This window comes from Rhodnius prolixus, unplaced genomic scaffold (assembly GCF_049639745.1).
Source record: "Rhodnius prolixus isolate KJV_2025 unplaced genomic scaffold, Rpr scaffold_17, whole genome shotgun sequence".
NCBI lineage: Eukaryota > Metazoa > Arthropoda > Insecta > Hemiptera > Reduviidae > Rhodnius > Rhodnius prolixus.
Window position 1 is genome coordinate 576,960 of NW_027411626.1, and position 22,194 is coordinate 599,153.

Below are 22,194 nucleotides of genomic sequence, written 5' to 3' on the forward strand. Positions count from 1 at the left end.
TTTATAGAATTAATTTATATAGCTGTAAATTTGAACCATCTTGATTTTATGAAAGGAGAAAATTTTAAAAAATTTCCAACTTAGCACAACCTTATTATTATTTTTATTATATATTTTCTTAGCAAACTAAATTCTTAATTCAGGTTACCCTTCTCCTGCCACAAAGTTATAGCGGGTTTCCTTTTTTTAATTTTTTGATAAAGAATGATTTATTTATTTATTTATTAATCTCAGTATCAGAGAAGGTGAAGTTTCTGAGAATTAGGTTAATTTAAAGCAATTTATTTATTTTTTATACCAATCAAACTGGAGCATAATGCAGGCCTATACTAATTCAATAGTATTACCAAAGCAATGGGATTGGGATAAAGAACAGTTAACGAACGCTGCTAAGTAGAGTAGAGAATGGATCATATTATGATCAAAACGTAGTGTAAATGAGATGAAAGCTTTGCATATGTGAGAGCCCAATGGCCAAAATTAAAATGACGATCAAAGAACTGAAAGTTTAGGCAACCTGCGGGTGGATTTGGATTTTTTGAAAAATGCAAATTTTCACAATTTTATGCAGGATAACTTTTTTTTTTTTTTTTTTAAAAAAAAAGTGTCTATATCTGAAGAGAAAAAATTCTAGAGTGTTGCATAAACAGAATTGAATACAAGGCTCAGTAATTTTGATGATCTGTAGTAGCCAGTTCCTTCTCCAACTGATCTCTTGACATTTGAGAAATATACGCTCTGCGAAAACTTCTTAGAATAACGGAAAACTACGGAAAAAAAAAAAAATGTAAACAACAATGGGCTCCCTAATGAATAGTGGTTGCTTCTCCCTAGATGTGACATTGCTTGAAAGTAATACAAGTGTTGAGAGAAAAGAGGCATTGCATAAAGCTTTTTTTTTTGTACCAAACTTAGAGCTGTGGAGATTGATATTTTTTTTTTTTTTTTTTTTTTGGAGAAGGATAGATCCTGGATAGAGAGGAAATAGTTGTTACGTATAATATTTTCCAAAAGGTGGAGGAAAAAGAATCAACGAGCTTTGGGCTATATATCGACGGAATAGGCGAAAGAAGGTTGGTTTAAAAAGATCTTGGAAAAAGACGAGGGCAGAATGGGTACACCCAGAAAAAGATAAATATCAAAGATAGCAGATTCAGAACGTAGAAAAGTGATAATACGAAATAATAAAATCATTCTCAGATAAAATAAAAAAACTTTAATATTGAGGACATTTCAAAAGAGAGAAAAATAAAGAAGAGAAATTCACCAACAACTTTAGCACCAAATTACTCTATCTAAAAGACAGGCCATCTATAATCCTCGTAGCCCAATTTGTATTAGAATTGGGCTACGAGGATTACAGATGGACCACACCACATTTACCGCACCTCTCGCCTTTAAGAACTGTCACTTCTTCAAGTATTAACATAAAAACATGAACGCTTTCACAAACAAATAACTTTCTAATGATTCGCTAAGTCCCATAACGCAGATTTATTAGCTAAAATAAATTGTTTTTATTTGTCAATTGTTATTATTTCTTATAAGATTAGTAATAAATTAAATATTTTGAGCCTAATTACATCAATTTAAAAATCAAGTTAGGAAAAACTGCAATGACTTTGTGGGTGGACAACCTTATGTATTAACTTATAATTTTTATTAACAATATTTTTAGGCTAGAATTAACAACCACAACAGAAATTCAATATTCTTTTTCTTTTTACTGGCCTAAACATTTTATTTTTTTAAATTTCTAAATTCAAAAAACGAGAACAACTTTTTTTTTTAAGTACTAATATTATTGAAAGAAACTGATTTGATTATTGAAAGTTATAGGTAATTAAGGTTTTTAACAAATTAATTAAATAAAAATATTTGTGATTAGCTTTGGTTACTGTTTTCGAGCTGTTTATGTTTATAAACATCTTCTCTTTTCATCAAAACAATGTATTTTATTGATTTAATTATTAATTTGAAATATCAACACCCTTATTTGTTCTAGAAATTGTTTACAAAATAAAAGCATTTAAGTGGGTATGACAATTGGTATGAAAAAAGATGGAAGATAGAGAAAAAAATGAATAGAGGCACTTTATTACTAATAAATGCATAATTTTAAATGAAAACGTTATTGATGGTTTCAATTGGGTAACGATGTTTATTCAAGAAAAAAAAAAAAAATTGACAAGGGTGTTGATACAAATATTATATTTTTCACAGCCTTATATGATTTGGCCTCTATAAGACATAATATTTATATATGTTGTCAATTATTCATTATCAAATCTACGTACCTTAACTCTTTGTTTATAATGATACTCTTTGAGGTAGCTCTTAAGTGCTTTGGGTAATCGCAGTTGACTAATACCATCGTAAGAGATTTTTGAACAGATAACCGCTCTGGCTAGGTGTTGTAAAGGAAATGCAAAATTACGATGCAACGGTATGGTCAGCATAGGCTCGAAGAACATACAACATGACGGATCTTTATAGTGTTCAATTAGACCACAAACTGTGGGCGATGAATAAACACCTGGGTCGTGAGAATCAAAACTAAAAAGATGTTTCCATTGCTCTATCCTTGCGTGCAAAGATCGGCCATATTTACGAAAACTTACTGAGAATAGGTATTCTTCTTGGGCTGAATCTCGCAATAGAAAAGTACCTTCTGGCTTTCCATCTAACAATCTTTCCGCTTCATATCTATCCATTTTTCCCCAATAGAATGAACAAGATGTAATCTGTAGTAGATCTGGTACAAGGCAATGAATATAGTCTACTTGGGTATGGACTACCACTTTTCGTTGGGAATCCAGTTGGGACAAAGCTGACAGGGCGGCTGACTGTAGCAGAGCTGCAAGGCTGTCGATATTTACATCTTGAACACAAACAAGTTGAATTCTTTGAGCAGGCCGAAACCCAGGTGGAGGTTCCACACCTTCTTCGATTTCTCGAGCACGTTCCAGTCTAGCCCTTTCATCACAATCATCCAACGAGTATTCATCTTGTCGCAATCTCAACTGCTCAAAATGCATTAAATGATGCGCATCGTCTTCAGAATCACTGCCTCCACAGTCTTGCTTGGTCTCGAACACCACTCCGGCACCTAAGTGATGGTCTTCAGTTCTTCGATAGCCAGTACACACACAAGATTCCACGCCAATGTTTGGTTCAGCAATGTCAGGCTCAGAACTAGCTCCGCTACTGTTACTTCCACTCTTAAGTCTAGCACAATTAAATCTTAATACCCAATGTGGTCTCTTCTTTTTACTAGTCCCTTCTTTCGATTTACCCCGTTTATTTCTACCAGTTTTCTTCTTTTCTTGGGATCCAGTTGGTTGCACGTTCGAACAGCTTGGTGCCATATTACCATTTTCTTCATTATCTCGACTTGTTTCCGAATTAACAAAAATCCTATCAAAATCATTTACACAAGGTTCATTACCGTTGTCATCTTCTCTGTTACCTTCAGTATTTTCATTTTCACAAACTCTAACACCTTCTAAAGATATGTGAATCTCATTCACTTCCTTACCTTCCATTATTCCGAATACTCCTTTCAAGTCACTTATTTTTTGGCCCATTATTTCTTTTCAAGTAAATAAATTACTTGGCCTAAAGTTTATAAGGCCTAAAATTATTTGCTTTAAATGCATATTTGACTAAGAGGAACGATTCTTCAAACATAGAAATCAAATGAAAGTTTTTTAAGTTAAGCATAGGTTGGTGTTAAAAGAAAGCAAGATTTTCTTACTTTAGCGAGGTGCACTTCACACAAAATTAGAATTATTACAGCTAATTACACTCAACACAAAGTGAGAAATAAACATTATTAACTTTAACGAACTCTAAATACTATAACGAATGTACTATCTATAAAGGCACTGCCAAAAGAAACTGAACATTGACACACATAACACCATTTTAAGAAAACGTCCATTGCCACTGCTGTCTAAATGCTTTTTCCTGGAAAGTTATTCTATTTTTTACCTTTATAATACACATACTAACTTTAATAACTTCTTTTCTAAAAATTAATTTATTATTTTTTTTTGTAAAATTTTAATCATGATTAAAATGTTTTGACGAATATTTATTTAAAGATTTTCAACAAGTTGCCTAAACAAAGAGGTTGCAACAGTGTTTATCTCAGAAAGGTTGTGGTGGGTTTGGATTTGGGGACTAAAAGTTTTGTTTGTTGAGTTGCTAATTATAAGATATATGGAAGATGCTGGAAAATGAATCCATTAATGGGTTTTTATAAGTCACAATGTATAAAAGTATTGATATCAATTATAGCTTTATTTATATTATGTGAACTTTTGATTTACCATATTGTTCTTATTCAAGTAGGTATTTGCAATTTTTTTTGTTTTCAAATACATGAGTGGATTCAATTTCTAAATTTACGAACTTATTTTTTAAGTGTAATTGGCCTAAATTAGACCCAAATAAAGCTGATCCATCAATTGATAGTAATGAAAAGGAATTAAGGGCTTTGTTATTAGCTGATACTCATCTTTTAGGACCAAGAAGAGGTCATTGGTTTGATAAATTGAGAAGGTAAGAAAATTTTAAATTATTTAAAATAGGTTAATCCTGTAAAATTAATTCTAATGATGCTGCCTGTTTTGATTAGGGAATGGCAGATGTACAGAACATTTCAGACTGCCATGACTTTTCACCAGCCTGATGTAGTTTTTATTCTTGGTAAGTTATTTTTTTTTTAAAAAAAAAACTAGATCTTGTATTTTTTTTAAAGTAGATCTTAAATTTTTTGAAATTTGATGTGATATCTGTATGAGTGACACACTATCTGAAAGCCAGGGATGCACTGAAAAGAATTTGCGGTGATAATGACCAACAAAACTTAGTTTATATAGCAACCGTTCAGTCACGGCTTTTTTCAGGTTGATCTCCGTAGAAGAGTTATTATTTTTAAACTTGCTTCACTTTAAATTTTATTTAATATCTCCTTAACAAAAACTTACAGTTTAAAATGTTAAGTATAAGGGTTGATTAAACGCCAAAAGGTACACAAATCAGCAAGTACCCATCATTTCATTTATACTTCATTGATATGATTTAAGTAATTTTACTGCATTAACTTTTCCTTCACATTTTTAGAATTTATTAGATGTCACAGACCCTTATGCTGGCCATTTTCATCTACAAAATATTTGTTCTAGACTGTAGATTGTAATATCTATTTATCTATAATAATCAAACTATTAATTACAGGTTAAAAAGAAAAAAAAAATTAGGCTAAAGATTTCAAAAACTTTTTTAAAAAAAAGTTTACACCAACATACATTAATGATTTCATTTTATTTATTTTTATTTTAAAATAAAAATCGTCGGTTTAAGTTCATTCTTCGATTAAAGTAATTGTTATTTTATGAAGTAGTCAAACGTTTATAATAATAGGTAATAATTATCTGGCTTTATCGCAAATAATATAGTTTTCTTCAATTACATTCTCAATCTAGATGTTCTTCCCACAATGTTGTATATATGTAATATAAAATAAATAAGATTTGCATATTTTTAGGACAGCTAATTATTCCAGTATTTTACTATAAGTAAAATTAGGGGGACTAAATTAAATTACAATTGAGAAATGAATAATTATTGTTGAATAATCTACTTGTTATTAACTGTGTGTTATTTGTGCTCACGAATATTTCGGTAAGACGAATTCAAGACTGAAATATTGTTTTAAATCCTTCGTGATTCAAATTTAAACAGTGGCTGACTCTGACTTTGTCTTTTTCTACTTTAACATGCATGTATATGTGACTACTCAGAATAATTCAGAACTCATTTTATCATAATTATAACAAAAAAATATTATGAATGAACTGGCCAGCATAAGGGTCTGTGACATCTAATAAATTCTAAAAATGTGAAGGAAAAGTTAATGCAGTAAAATTACTTAAATCATATCAATGAAGTATAAATGAAATGATGGGTACTTGCTGATTTGTGTACCTTTTGGCGTTTAATCAACCCTTATACTTAACATTTTAAACTGTAAGTTTTTGTTAAGGAGATTTTTGTACCTTTTGGATAGATTTTTCTTTTTGTCTATTTTGCAAAGTTACATATCTGCTTTACAGATTTTTTTAAAATTTGGTATAAGCAATTCTATCATTATAACCTGATAAGGCGTTAAGTCGGAACCGTAACTACTGTAGAGATCTTTTTAAAGAACGATTATAATTGCGGTCCCCAAACCATCCTCAATAACAATTTTTTTGAGAAAGCGTTTTGAATAAAATAGGAAGGTATTTGTACGTAAATAGCAAAATTAAACTGCGATTTCAGTAATTCCTTTTAAGAGGAGCAAGAAAAATAAACTGCGATTACTGGACTTCTCCCTAAAAGGCAAAGATTTTGAATCGAACGACAATTCATTGATGTAAATCGGTTCACTCATTGATAATTTTAACGATTGCAGTACTTCCTGTTGGAAGGCGTAAGAGCATGATGGCACTTCACAGCCACGTAGAGGAGCTTTAATCACTTCTTCGTGCTAAATTTTATCAAAATCGGACTAAGCTTTATAGAAATATTGGTAATAATAGTTTTAGAAAGGGCCTTATTTGGGTAGGGCAAACTCCCCTCCTTATGAGGCATGGCGTCGAGACTTTTAAAGTACAAATCTGTACAAAATTTTGATTCGAATGACACTTTATTCAAGAAAATCGGTTCACGTCTCGATAATTTGAAAGATTGCTATACTTCCCCTTAACAAGTGTAAGAGCTGATCGCCGCTTTAATGTTACGTAGGGGAGCCCTAACCCTATCATCCTACCAAATTTTATCAAAATCGGGCCAAGATTTACAGAGAAATTAGAAATAATAATTTTGGAGGAGGCCTTACATAAAGGGGGCTAACTCCTCTCCCATTCGATGTACAGCGTCGAGACCCCCAAAAGGCACATCTACAAAAAATTCCGAATCGAATGACACCTCATTCATGAAAATCGGTTCACGCGTTTAGGCGGTACGCGGTTTACAAAAAAGGTAACAACAACAACAACAACAACAACAACAACAACAAGAAGAAGAAGAAGAAGAACAACAACAATTTTTGAAAAAGCCGTTTTTGCTCATTTTCGGCAACTTTTTTCTCGAAATCTATTAGATCTATGTTGTTGCAAAAAAATTTCAGTTATAAAGGAGGGTTTGTCCTAAAATTTAAAGAAAATTTGGGAATTTTATCTTTTATAGAAAAAGAGAAAAAAATTGTCAAAGTTGGGTGTTTTTCAACGTTACGCTTTTTCCTGCAGTTTTTGATGATCAACCCTTATACAACTGTCCTACCGGACAGTTTTAATTTATACTTATTTTTGCAGGAGACATTTTTGATGAAGGTTTATGGTGTAGTGATTATGAGTTCAGCACATATATTGATAGGTTCCATTCATTATTTTATGTACCAAAACATACCAAATTGTATGTAGTGGTTGGAAATCATGATATAGGTTTTCATTATGGGTAAGCACTATTCATTATTATTGGAAAAATTCTAATTTTTCAATGTTTTAAAAGAAGTTGTATTTTGTTTTTATATTCATTATTTTGTGCTGGATTGCTCATTTACTAACTTATGAGTGCATATTTTTATCATCAGAATAACACCATACCTACATAAGAGATTTGCTGAAGCTTTCGGCTCTCCCTCAGTACGTTTGTTAAGTATCGCAGGAAATCATTTTGTTCTTATAAATAGTATGGCCATGGAAGGAGATGGATGTTTTCTTTGTCGTCCAGCGGAAATGCAACTTTCTAACATTACAAGTTAGTATTTCTATTATTTTATTTGAATCCTTAGAGAATTGTACTTCCTTAAGTTTACATATACGATAATTAAAAGAAATTTTTATCTGCGAACTCTAATCGTTTTTTTTACAACCTCGAGTAGTGAAAGTAAGGATTTTCTAGTTTCTATACAATTTTAAGATATGTGTTTAATAAAACTTTGGTAAAATAAAAATACAAAATACGGGGGAAGTGCAAAAACAAGCAGAAATCACAGAAGTATACTTATTTCATTTGTACAGAGAAATAAGTGCAATTCACGCCCCCTCCATATAAAAATACAACTCCAATTTTGTAATTCTAAAACATTACGCATGCACTAAACTTACAGAACCCTTAAACAAGTATTAGGTTTCATTAATTTTTATTTCATTATTTTTATCAAATGTTATACGATTCATTTAGCATTTTGAATAACGCTCATAAACACCATGTAACCTCCCTTACTCAGTTAGTAGGTGTTATGCGAGAGGGAAACAAGTAAAGTCGAAATCTCTACACCAGACTGTTTTAAGCTACCTCTAAAATCCGACCAAGGATACAGTAATTTTTTTTTTTTCCTCATGAAAGCCTCTTATGACCATTGCCATAACTATTAATTCCCTCTATTGCTATGCTCGCAGAGAGATTGAAGTGTGCAAAAGGTTTAGGAACCTGTCCTAAAGGTCTAGAATTGAAACAGTATAGTCGACCAATTTTACTCCAGGTATATATATTTTTGTTAAATTCAAAACTTGAAATGAATGCAATATAATTCTCGTAAGTATTAATCTAATTTTTCCTAATTTTTTTTTTTCTAGCACTTTCCACTATATCGGGAATCTGACGAAGAATGCAATGAACCTGATGAAGCTCCTGAGGATGAAAAAAGGCAAAAGTTTCGGGAAAGATGGGATGCTCTTTCTAAAGAATCATCATTAATGGTAAAATATGTAAAAGATTATTACGTATTATTTTATGTACTGAACAAGCATTCGGAAAGTGTTCAGGATTTATATCAAGAGCTGTATGCTGATATTTTAATCGGAATTCCTGCTTTGTAATTGGTGTAGATTGTCGATCGTTAATTTTCATAGAAATCAGCCTTTCTCTCCTACTTATTTTATCTTTAAAATGACAATCTTTGTGAAGATTATAGTTTTCTTTAAAAAAAACATTTTAGATCAATGCTTGGAGTGGGATTCTGATAGGCTTTCCAGTAAAAGTTACATTTAAGTGTAAATTGCGGTTATGAACTGAGTAGTATTGCTAAGTATTTAGTATAACTTAAAAATTAAGAGTTTGAAGGAAATTTAGTGACTTAGAACCTTTTTTTTTTTCTTTAGTTATTGGAATCCCTGAATCCTCGCGTTGTGATTACTGGACATACACATCATGGATGTAGGAAATATCACGATGGTTTCAATACCCATGAGTACACTCTGCCTTCTTTTAGTTGGAGAAATAAGGACAATCCTTCATATATGCTAGTGAGTTTTTTTTAAATAAAAATAATTAATAATAAATAATAATTATTGAAAAGTTTATCTTGAAGTTACAATGTCGGATTCTTCCCATCTTTTATTGGGACTTATCGTTTCGATACTTTTTTCATTTCTTATTATTCCATTCTAAAATGGAAAAAATTGAACGGAATCATGATATAAATTTAATTTAATAGACTTTATTTAATCAAAACAAAGAAATTAATGTTACAAATTTAGAAAAATCCAGTCTTATAAGACTTCAAAGACTAATTAAAAATACTTAAAAAGGAAAAATGTCTAACTCGATTAAATATTTTTTTTTTTACAGGCTATTTTTACTCCAAATAATTATTCTGTAGATAAATGCTACATGCCTCGAGAGTCTACGGTGATCTTGCTGTACAAATTGGGAATATTGTCCATACTTGTCTATTCATCATTGTCCTATAGACGTTACTGTAGACGTTATAGGATGTTCAAAGTACATTAGCAATGAACAGTATTAAACAAAAAAAAAAATCTCTGCTAAGATTTAATGATAAGATTGTGATCCTCAATTTTAGTTAATTTAAATTTTCTGCAAAGTTGCACCTTTTCATTGCTTTTCAACCGCCTTCTCACTAAAAAAAAAAGAATCTTTATTTATTTTTATTAAATAATAATTGAAAAAGTCCGGAATTACTTTTTAAAGCAGAGATAGTGTGGAGTGGAATGAGATGGTCTCAACCTCTTTCTTTAAAGGTGGCTTTTTCTTCAAAAATTGTCAGCTCAGAGGGTACCTTGAAGAAGCAGGGTCTCCTAGTGCATGAAGGTTATATGTAGATTGTTTAGAAAGCTGGAGGAATGGCCAGCATCCAAGGAGAATATACACTACTCTCCTTGGAACCATCTTCGATTTCTGGGACTCTAAGGGAATCGATAGAGACTTGCGTGGTACCAAAATTGGGATAAAGTAGGGCTCTAAGGAAACAGTGCTCTCCATAAAAAAAAAAAAAAAAAATACTGAAACATAAAATCATTAATTTTCCTTATTTTTACAAATTAAATATGGGCCAACTCACCAAGAGCTCTACACTTTAAAATGATTAGTTTTTAACATTTAAAAAAAATATATCTTTCTTTAGTTGCTTAGTTCGCTTGATTCTGCCTTAGTAATTATTTGAACAAATAAAATATCATTTTTAAAAAAATCTTTAATTCTACACTAGAATTGAGTGAAAATATAAAATTTGCTCTTATCTAACAATCTGAAAAAAGATTTTTTTAAAAACAGAAGTGTGAGAAAAGAATGGGTTATAAAGATAAAAAAAAAATAAAAAACTTGAAAAATTAAGATCTACAATCTTGTCCTAAACTCCTGAGAGGTTTGTAGTTTTTAGGCATCAATGGAGGATTTAGATGTTTGAGAAGTTGAACAGAGGAGTTGAAATAGGGACATACTCTGCCTAGAGTCTCATAGGTATGTTCTGTTTATGGTTTTTCTGATATTGTATATTAATAAATCTTGAAAGAGTATTTTCCCAACGTTTTTCTACAAATATAATGTTTCTTTTCTGAGATAATGAAAACTTTTTTTTTTTAAACTTAGTTATATCAATTTTGTTAGTAATTTTAATTAATACAAGTATGTAGTTACCAAATATTGAAACCACCTATTTAATAGGGTTTGATGGTTATAGTGATTGGTTGAAAAGCATTGAAATAGGTTTTTCACTATTTTCCATTATTTTGTTAAATGATTATTCATAAATTCTCAATTTCAAATAACATTAGAAGACAACTATAAGTTGTTGAGTTATTTTTATTAATTTTAAAAATTGTTCTTCATTTTTATTACAATAACTCTTAGATCTGAAGGGGGAAAAAAAGGATATATTGTTTATTTTTGAAGATTGTTAACTAGTAGAGTTAAATTATATTTTATTTTTATTATTTTAGAAAAGAAATTAAGTCAGTGCTTTTGTTGGATTAGTGGGGAACACGTTGTCCATGCAAAAATTGATGTAGGAAAATAAATTTTAAACTTAGAATTTAAATTTGTTTTGTGTATCTTTTAAAATCTGATTTTAAAAGTTCTGGACTGAATCTGAAAAATCTGAACGCAAAAGAAAAGCGTTTGAATTATGTCTTGTTTTTGTGCATCTGGAAGCGATGCAGTAATTAATTACCTATTAACTTAGTGAATCGCATATAACTGGGCATTTTATTTACTTCTGCATTATAGTTTTTTGGATAGTCATCAACCCAACTGAAGACATCCCTGGGGGTGTGAGGCTCCACGGTAGCCGAGCGGGTTAAGAGGCGAGACTTGCAAAGCTAATATGCATTGTGGTACTGGGTTCGATTTTCGGTGTCTAGGCCTTGGATTTTATTTAATGGTTAATATGAGGAATTTACTGTAAAGTATGTTACGCGGTTAGAAGCTAGACCCTGTAAAGCTAAGATGTATATTGTTGGTTTGGTGGGTTCGATTCCCCGGGGTCTAGGTCTTGGATTTTATTTAATGGTTAATATGAGGAATTTACTGAAGAAGTATGTTACGCGTTTAGAGGCTAGACCCTGCAAAGCTAAGATGTATATTGTTGGTTTGGTGGGTTCGATTCCCCGGGGTCTAGGTCTTGGATTTTATTTAATGGTTAATATGAGGAATTTACAGTAAAGTATGTTTGCTAGTCGCCTCCGTCCACGACACCTTGACTAAATTGGTAGTTGCACGTTAAGCCCCGCCTGAAAAAAAAAATTGGCGATTTACTTTACTTTACTTACATCCCTGGTGTTTTTTATTTTTTTAATACTTCAGAAATGTTCAGGGCACCAAATGTTGGGATTTACTTAGCACTTTACACAGTACCACACCAAATATTACCTGGAGGAAATAGTGCGAAACGAATCTCTCATCAAAATATCCTGAAGATGATTACTTTCTCAAGGATATCCACTGTTTGAACGATGATGATACCTGGTCCTAGTAACAGACCACTAGGATCTTCTTCATGCGCAGCCCGAAAGAATGGTTCCTGTTTTTTTTTTGTGTTTCTGTGTAGATAAAACGACGCGCGATTTTCTCGTAGGTTGATTACCTGCTTTGTGTAAACCAGGGGGTCGGCTACCTATTTTAAGTAGAGAGCCATTTCTCCTTAAATAATTTTAATAAATCTTACCAAGAGCCGCAAGGATGATAGAGTGTAAACAAACTCTGTAGATCATTTGTATTCACAAATTATTATTTTATGATATTCAATAACATTTAAATGTTTTATCTATTATTTTCATATATTGCAAAGTAAATAAACGAATAAATAATAATTAAACCTGTATTTGAATGAAAATGGCGACAGTCCTATATATTACGTACCGAATTTCATTATAATTCTATTCAATTTCAAAACCTATCACATTTAAAATTCTTTTTGAAAAAAATATCTTTACTTTAATAAATGAAATTTTCATTTTTTTCAATAAAATTGAAATATACTTACAATTTATTTTGTACAGGCTGAAGAGCCACAAAATTTGGATAAAAGAGCCGCGGGGTTGCCGACCCCTGGTTTAAACCATCGACTCTTTTTTTTTTCTCTCTCTCTCTTCTTCAGTATCGGTTAACTTCATCTAAAGTTGCTGACGATTCTAAGCATAAATAAGTAGCGTAAGTTCATTGTTGTTCTTTCGAATACTGTTCTATCCAAAGACTTAATTGTATTGAATTTAAAACTCCATGAAAAGTTATTTAACTGTTGTTATTTGTTTTTTCTCAATTGAAAATCATTTACTGGTATGAGCTTAATGTAAGTAAATTATTAAAGGTTTTTAAGCGTTATTTATAGTGAGACTTTGGTGATCTTTTACTAACAAATTATTTATTAAAAGTTATTTCCAACTTAAGCGCTGATTTCTATTTTTATTTTTTAGTAACGATTGAAAAACAAGAAATTGTCGATTTTTATAAAAAAAAATTAAAATATATTTAGATCTAAATAAATTAGATCTGCTAGATTTTTTTAAAAAACAAAAAAATGAAACTAAACTGCTCCACAAAAAAAGTGGCGCACTTTGAAAAAAGCGTTTATTTTTTGTTTTATCACATTTTGGGGAAAGATTATTAGTTTTAATTATTTTCATAAACTGTCAGGGAACAATTAATCGAAACAAGGCCCAAAGTTTCTTGTAAATAGAGAAGCAATTCCTCATTTAATCCCCTTCGGTCTTTTTGTGTAAACAACAACATGAACTTCACCTCAACAGTAAATAAATTTATTGACCTCTACAGTTGCGTTTCGACTTTTTTCAAGCTGAAAGCATTGCAAATTCTCAGAAAATGGTGATTACTGCAGAGCAAGTGGCCTGAATTATTACATTAGTTGAGGATGGACGGAGTCAGCGGTACGCAGCACGAACGTTAGGGTTGCCTGAGACCACCGTCCGAAGAGCCATCCATCGTTACCAGGAGACAGGCCTCTGCACTCGCAGACAAGGTTCGGGCCGACCAAGAGCCACAGAAGCACTTGATGTCCGATTTATTAGAATCCACACTCAAAGAAATCGTACATCAACTGCTTCTGAAACAGCTCAAACACTGCTTACTGTTCGTGGAGTTTCAGTCAGTGCCGAAACCGTACGAAGATGGTTCGCTGAAATGAATTTACGCCCTAGGAAGCAAGCCACAGGACCATTGCTCAACGTAGAGCATCGGAGAGCCCGTCTAGAGTTCGCTAGGGAACACCGCAACTGTCTGAGAACGATTGTAGAAACGTTCTCTTTTCAGACAAGTCCCGTTTTGCTCTCTACGCACCTGATGGGAGGCGACGAGTTTACCGAAGGCCTGGGGAGCGCTACGCTCCGTGCAATATTTCTGGTAGACTACCATTCGGAGGTGGTTCAGTGATGGTGTGGGCTGGGATTTCTATGGGGGCTTAAACTGAGCTCCACGTGTTCAACAGGGCAATCTTGAATGCAGATTTGTATGTGAGGGAAATTTTGCAGCAATATGTGATACCCTATGCACTATTTATTGGGGAAAATTTTATTTTTATGCAAGATAATGCCCGATCACACACACTGCCGCCTGTGTTGTTCAATATCTCCACGATACTGGCATTCGTGTTCTGAGATGACCAGCACGTAGCCCGGATTTAAATCCAATTGAACATCTTTGGGATGAGCTCGGTAGGCGATTAAGATATAGAAATAATCCTCCCAGGAGCTTAGAAGAGTTGCGAGGTGCTCTGGTGGAGATATGGCAGGAATTAACACAAGATTTCGTGAGAAATTTAATAAGGAGTATGCCGAGGAGATTGGATGCAGTAATGCGAGCAATACACGTCACTAAAATTCTTTTTCTCTTTTTTTAATCGGAAGAAATACATTTTTTTTCTAAACTCATTTTTTGCTGAGAAGTACTTTTTTGTTAAATTAAAGGTTTTCATTTCTTTTAGATCATTTTTTATTTTATTTTAGCCCTCCCGTAACTTTATACTTCTTATATTTGCTAACTAAAATAAAATGTAGAACAAAAAAGTTTCAGAGAAAAAAAAATAACTTTTTTTGTGGAGCAGTGTATTTAAAAAGCTATTAATTTTTTAAGAATTTTGAGTAATGCAATAACAAAAAAAAAGCAAAAGTGTTATTTTAAATATGTATTAGGTGACATTAATGCCAAAAATGTGTGTGTATTACAAATTTCTATAGAAAAATTTAATATTTTATTGTTGTAAGTAGATAGATTTATATTCAGATTTATTTTAAAGAAAAGAAATGAAACAATATTTTGCTGCATTTAAAAAAAAAAAAAACAGAACTGTCGTGCTAAAAAAGGTTTATTACTAAGATTAAAACTCTCTCATGTTTTCTGATACAAACAAACGAACATAAATACAACAAAAATTTTATAAATGCCTTACGACAGTCGACTACAACTTGGTGTACATATCAAGAATGGACGATATAGCAATGTGAATGAGAGAGAAAGAGAGAAAAAAAAAATTGTTTTAAATGATATGAGGTAAAAAAACATTTGCCATCTGTATTTTATGTACGAGGTGTGTTCAAAAAGTAACGGGAATTTTCGTTTTTTGAAAAAAATATTTATTTATTCATCTACATTAATATTGTCGCCTTCAAAGTAGTCCCCTTCGCATACAATACACTTGTGCCAGCGCTTTTTCCAATCCTCGAAACACTTCTGAAACTCGATCTTTGTGATAGCTTTCAGCTCTTTCAGCGATTCGCTTTTAATGTCATCTATGCTTGTAAAACGACGGCCTTTTAATGTTTTCTTTATGTTTGGAAATAGAAAAAAGTCACATGGAGCCATGTCTGGCGAATATGGAGGCTGGGGCATCGTTAAAGTTTTGTTTTTGGCCAAAAATTCACGAACAAGCAATGAAGTGTGAGCAGGTGCATTATCGTGGTGCAAAATCCATGAATTGTTTTGCCAAAAATCCGGGCGTTTTTTTTCGGATTGCTTCACGCAAACGGCGTTGAACTTGTAGGTAGTACTCCTTATTGATTGTTTGACCTTGTGGCAAGAATTCATGATGCACTATGCCATTAAAATCGAAGAACACAGTGAGCACATAACCTTCACATTCGACCGCACTTGTCGAGCCTTTTTCGGTCTTGGCGATCCAGAATGCCTCCACTGGGACGATTGAGCCTTAGTTTCGACATCATATCCGTAAACCCATGTTTCGTCACCTGTTATAACACGTTTCAGTAGATCCGCATCGTTGTCGACTTCATTGAGTGACTCTTGAGCAACTTCCATTCTCCGCTGTTTTTGTTCGAAATTCAACAATTTTGGAACAAATTTTGCTGCCACACGTTTCATACCCAAAACATCCGAAAAAATTTCATGGCATGAGCCAATTGATATGGCAACATCATCAGCGACTTCTCTGATTGTGATTCGGCGATCGTTCATAACCATTTCTTTCACTTTTTTCACATTTTCATCGGTTGTTGATGTGCTTGGACGTCCAGGTCGTTCGTCATCTTCAACGTTTTCGCGGCCATCTTGGAAACGCTTATACCACTCGTAAATCCTTGTTTTACTCATAGCAGACTCACCATATGCCTTTATTAACATTTCACACACTTTATTTCATTTTTTACGCAAAATTTAATACAAATTCTTTGATCCATTTTTTTTAACAAACAAAAATCGCCAAGCTCGAAAAACACGTCTAACCTTAACGGCTGCCACTTAAGAAGTAAACAATGAATATTACTGAAAATTTTATCGTACTTCAGGGGCATGTGTACCAACATAATAAAAAAAAAAATTTTACAATCAGACTCTCCAAACCCGCGAAATTTAAAAATTCCCGTTACTTTTTGAACACACCTCGTACATCATCTTTCTAATGTAAAACAAAAAATTAGGTTAGATTTTTGCTAGTTGTTAGAAGATGATGTTCTTTTCCCTTTTTTTTACACCAAATTGTTGATGTTATTTCTTTCAATTTATTACTTTTTCTCACCTCTGATAAAAAGGGGAAAGTATTATGATTGTGCATTTTCAATAATGAAGTAAACATTTTGAGGTCTCCTGAGAGTTCCCCCCCCCAAAGATTTTAGATTTAGACGGGCGGGACGGGGGACCTATACCCCCACGGCACCGCAGACACAAGTGGCTTATTGTGCCTTCCCTCTAAATCTTAGTAGGTGAAACCTCCCCTTCTAAGAAGGTTGAGGGCTTTCCCTACTAGTTCCTTCTGCGCCTATAACCTCCTTTGGTCTCAAAAGTCCCAAAGATGTCGTAGCGCAGTCTCTCAGATTGCAACGCAACTCCCCCCCCCCACAAAAAAAAAAAAGTGAGAAGAAGTAAAGCAAGAGTTTTAGTTAACAGTTCGCTTGCTAGAAGTTCGGACACTAGGATGGGAGCATATCCCAAAGAGTTCTTTTAAGTTAAGAGTTCTTACTAGGGTAAAGCAAACAGTTAGACGCGTAATTTCCCCTCCCGCTCACCCCTCAATAGATATTCTGCCATTATTACCTCCAATAGTGGGCCAGTAGCGCTACAACCCCCGTGGTGATCAAACAACTGAAGCAGGTACATTGATATCGGCCAGCCACTCCATAGAGAACCCGCCTTAAATATTCTGCAGTAAGCTTTCCCTCCTCCTCCTCCTTCTCCTCCTCTCAAAAAATCCAGATAAGCAATGTTATCCTATAAATGTTGGTAATACACACCAACAGTGTATTAAACAGTGTGGTAAAACACTAAACAGTGTTTTTTAGTGTTCTCTATTTTTAGAATAGTGTAATTTTAATTTTGCTAACAATTTGAATGTAGCCAGCACCTCTAGGAAGCATAAGGATCTCCATGTACGCTCTACCATGCTTCTAGAATAGATTAAATTAGGGCGGCCTCAAGGCCTTCGCCACAGCGATCCCTGGCTCCCCGACTTTAGAGCTCACCCTCCAGACCCGTCCGTTTAATCACAGACTCTTAATTCTGGAAAGCGTTTCCTGGGTAAAGCTCCTCAGGCCTTGGTTTTTCCACCCCCGAGAAGTAACATCCTTAGCCCTAGACAAGCTTCTTACACTGACACAACACGTGCAGTGCCCGTTTCCTCTTCTTCCTGGCAGAACCTACAAATGCTATCATCTGCCAGGCCCATGCGAAGGCATGTGTTTTCTGTGCCTGCAGTGGCCCAGTTAATAGGCCTACAAATTATCCTTATATGTCCACGCGACCTTGACGGATTAATTCTGCAGTCAGCCTTGGACAGGGAGCCGGTAGGCAGGACCGGATTTAGATGAAAATAGGCCCTAGGCTATTCCACTTTTGAGGCCCTTTCACCTCCCATTTTTAAGTTTGTAAATTACACGAGAGTAAAAAAACAGTATTATAAAAATAAAATACAATAAATTCTTTATAATTATTGAATACTTACGTGGCTATGCGGATTGTTGTAAGTTTCAATAATTATAAAGAATTTATTGTATTTTATTTTTATATTACTGTTTTTTTTTACTGATTTTTCTGTGTTAATGAATCTCTAAATTGTTTATATTTGTGTATTTGTAATATCCAGGCCCCTGAAGAAGACACTATATATTTGACGAAACGTTGGCAAAAAAGACGAGTTGTTGTTTTTATTTGGACCGATTCCTCACCAATCTTGAATCCTTAGTTTAATAATTTACGGTCACGAAGCCCCTATATATTCATATTTTCATTACTTCTTCAAGTTTCCACTGTGTAATAGTTTTTTTCTTAGCTTCATCTTATTATTTTTTTCTATTAAATGACAAGTAAGTCAGTTTTATTCTTCTTGTTCTCTTAAGCGGACCAATTCGAGTATTCCATTTCTTTCTACAGATTCAAAATTTTTCTCAAAGAATTTTTAAGAAATAATCTAAAGTTAACCTATTGTTGTTATTAACTTTTTCAGGGATATTTGTATGTATATATTTTTTTTAATGATGTGTTTTATTTTGAAAATTTATTCTATTTGATTATCTTCTTTGAATGTAAGTAAATAGGTGTATCACTGTGTTAAATAAATCAGAAATAACTTAATATTATAATGAAATTGTAAAAGTAATAGATATCGTGTAGATTAGGGGAAAAAAAACAGAAAAGAAATGTAACCCCAGTTAATCAATACTTATTTTTTAAAAACAACTTTTTAATTACCAAAAATAATAATTCTTCATTAATTCTCAAAAGTTTATTGTAAATAAGAAATCTTTTTTTCTGAACTGGCCTTCTCCTAATAAATAATGTAAACGTACCTAAAGAAATCAAACTATTGCATTTGTCTATTGTCTATTGTTGTGATATTTTGTGATATGTATTTATATATAAAAGTAAAAAAAAAAAAATAATAATTGGTAAACCTTTTTTCATACAAAAAACAAAAAAAAAATATGTATTTTTCATGGTTGTAAAATCTCAGCTTTATGGATGTATGTTAGCTTACAAAAAAAAAAGATAAGAAAGAGAGAAAAATGATTATTAAATGTTTTAATTATTCGTTACGTTTCTTTTATTTTTTTGTGTTGTTCCTCTTAATTTCTTTTGAGATTTAAAACAGGTCTATTATTATGATTAAGCCGGTTTCAGAAGTGGCTATTCCACGATTGATCATCTTCATACAATAAATCAAATCCTCGAAAAAGCAAAAGAGTATGAGAAGATCATTTACATGGCCTTCATTGATTATAAAAAAGCTTTTGACCTGGTAAAGCATGAGTTTCTTTTTCGAAGTTTGATTAACCAGGGCATTGATAATAATATTGTTGAACTTATAAAAGATTGGTACGAGGGAAGCCAGGCGAGAATTGTAATGGACAAAATTGGACCAGATTTCGCTGTTAGGAGAGGAGTCAAACAAGGCGTTCCTTTGAATGTTTAACTGCGCGCTGGAAGAGGTTTTTCGTACTTTGGACTGGGGTAATATAGGAGTGAAAATAAATGGGGTATTTTTGTCAAATCTACGTTTTGCAGATGACGTTGTCCTCTTTTCAGAATCGGAGCAGGAACTTTCAGAGATGATAACATCATTGAATGAGGCAGGTAAAGAGGCTGGTCTTACGATCAATGAAGGAAAAACTGTGCTAATGACAAATAGTAATAACGCTGGTACCATTCTCCTGGAAGGCAAGAGACTGAGGTGGGTCGAAAGCACTGTGTATCTTGGGCAGCTCCTCTCATTTCACAATGGCACCTTAAAAGAAGTAAACCGTCGCATTAGTATAGCTTGGAAGAAATACTGGTCTCTCAAATTTGTTTTTAAAAGTGCTATGAGAACAGAATTGAAGTCCCGAGTTTTTGATTCCTGTATTCTTCCATGCTTGTTGTATGGTGCACAGGTGTGGGCCACGTCGGGAAAAATTCAAAACAGGCTTAAGGTGACTCAGCGCTCAATGGAAAGAAGTATGCTTAATATTACGAGAAAAGACAGAATTAAAAATGAACTTATAAGGGAAAAAACTCGAGTGTCTGATGTGGTGGAAGCGGCGTTGAAGATAAAGTGGAAATGGGCTGGGCATGTGGCAAGGATGAAGGAAGATAGATGGGCGAAGAGAGTAACTGAATGGATTCCTTTGGATAGCATTCGAAGAAAAGGTAGACCGCTCTCGAGATGGAAGGATGCTGTAACGGGACTCTGTGGAACATTGTGGCAAAGAAGTGCCCAAAACAAGAAGGGATGGCAAAATCTAGGAGAGGCCTTTGCCCTCAGATGGGCCTAGTTACCAGATTTCAATTTGTATAGAAAAGTATATGTGTATAGAAAAGTGTATGTGTATAGAAAGGTATATATTTGTATAGAAGTCACATTTTATTTTATTTTATTACGTAATTTTCAATTAAACCTTTTCTTTGTACTTCTTGTATATATTATTTGTATTTTTTCTGGGAACAATAAAGGCTACTATTATTATTATTACTATTATTATGATTACCTAATAAACAAAGTAAGTGTGATAAATTGCTTTAGACAAAGTACTCTGATGCTCATGGAACATGCGAAAGTACCTGTCAGTATGACCAGATAACCGAACTTGACGTTCCTTTAGAGTTTAGACTTAAGACCATGTGCTTATTTTACATTTGTAACTAGCGCCCTTTAGTGGCATTTTTTGGAACTAAATCTTTTCATTGGACAGTAGTGTTATCTGATGACGATTTTTAAAACTACATTTTTTATTTTTATTTTTAATATATCTTTTCATATTTATAATTTTAAGGTGACCAATCGTCCTCCTTTAGGGAGGACAGTCCTCCTTTTGTAGGTTCTGTCCTCCCTCGAAAAATGTCCTCCTTTTCGATATTTATCCTCCTTTTTGATATGTTAATCTCTGTATTCAGAAATTGAGTTGAGTTTTTATCGAAAGAAATGCCTGATATTAAAATCGATGACAATTGTCTGTTTGAAGAAATTAGAAGACTGAATAAATATTTAAATTCTGATAAATTAGAACAATGGGAAAATTAACATGTTGAAATTGATAAAAGATGGGTGGAAATATTTAACCATTTCAAAAATGAACACATTCCCTATGAAAATTTAGTAATTCCTGTTGAATTTACGTTGTGCTGCCCTGGAACAAATGCAGCAGTTGAAAGAGTTTTTTCAATGGGTAATGATTTTTGGCTAAGTGAGAAATCAAGATTGAATGTTGATACTCTAGCTGCAGCACTTACTGTAAAGTTCAATATGAAGGATATTTCTTGCTCCGAAATATCCAATATACTGTTAAAAAATGATATATTAACAAAAAATATCCATTCAATGGAAAAATACTCGTTTAATTAAATAATTATAGTAAGCATAATTTGTAAATTATTGAATTAATAAGATGTTTAACTTATTTACGTTTACTTTTTTCTTAAATTTTTTTGTCCTCCTTTTCATTGTAAAAAAATTGGTCACCTTAATAATTTATTATTTAATAATTTTCCTTTTTTATAAAATAACCATTTTATTGGAATTTTTAATAAATAGATTAATTGTAATTTGAGCCTTTTCTAAGTAATAAAATTGTTTGGTAGGACAGTTGTATAAGGGTTGATCATCTAAATCTGCACGAAAAAGCGAAACGAAATTAATTACCAATTTCCCCCCCTAATTAAAGAATTAGGGCTCCCCTGGAAAAAAAAATAGAAATCTAGACGAACTGGAACCCAATTCGCTATTTTCTATAGTATTTTACCTTACATTTTTCAAAAGAAGGCTACCCTTTATGTATGTTTTAGCTTTGGTCTCAAAAGTAGATAACAGGAACAAAATAAGTAGAAATCTAGAAGAACTTGTAATTTAATTTAACATTCCTTTATGTAATGAACCCTTATGAATATTTTCTGAAAATGCCGTTTTTGCTCATTTTCGGTAACATTTTTCTCGAAATATATTAGATCTGGGTTGTTACAAAAAAAAAAAAAGTA

General features: G+C 32.7%; 2 protein-coding genes across 2 annotated transcripts; one reads left to right on the plus strand and one right to left on the minus strand.

The window, feature by feature from the left end:
• Positions 1-601: 601 nt before the first annotated feature.
• Socs36E (Suppressor of cytokine signaling at 36E) lies at positions 602-3,972 on the minus strand. The gene has a single exon (XM_074138963.1). It carries the CDS (start codon positions 3,585-3,587, stop codon positions 2,274-2,276), a length of 1,314 nt encoding a protein of 437 aa, XP_073995064.1. The 5' UTR covers positions 3,588-3,972; the 3' UTR covers positions 602-2,273.
• Positions 3,973-4,089: 117 nt separating this feature from the next.
• PGAP5 (Per1-like protein PGAP5) lies at positions 4,090-15,090 on the plus strand. The gene is made up of 10 exons (XM_074138964.1): positions 4,090-4,352; positions 4,430-4,566; positions 4,643-4,713; positions 7,365-7,506; positions 7,643-7,809; positions 8,454-8,536; positions 8,631-8,753; positions 9,156-9,299; positions 9,625-9,777; positions 11,235-15,090. The coding sequence occupies exons 1-10, from the start codon at positions 4,242-4,244 to the stop codon at positions 11,244-11,246; spliced, it is 1,143 nt and encodes a 380-aa protein (XP_073995065.1). The 5' UTR covers positions 4,090-4,241; the 3' UTR covers positions 11,247-15,090.
• The last annotated feature ends 7,104 nt before the right edge of the window (positions 15,091-22,194 follow it).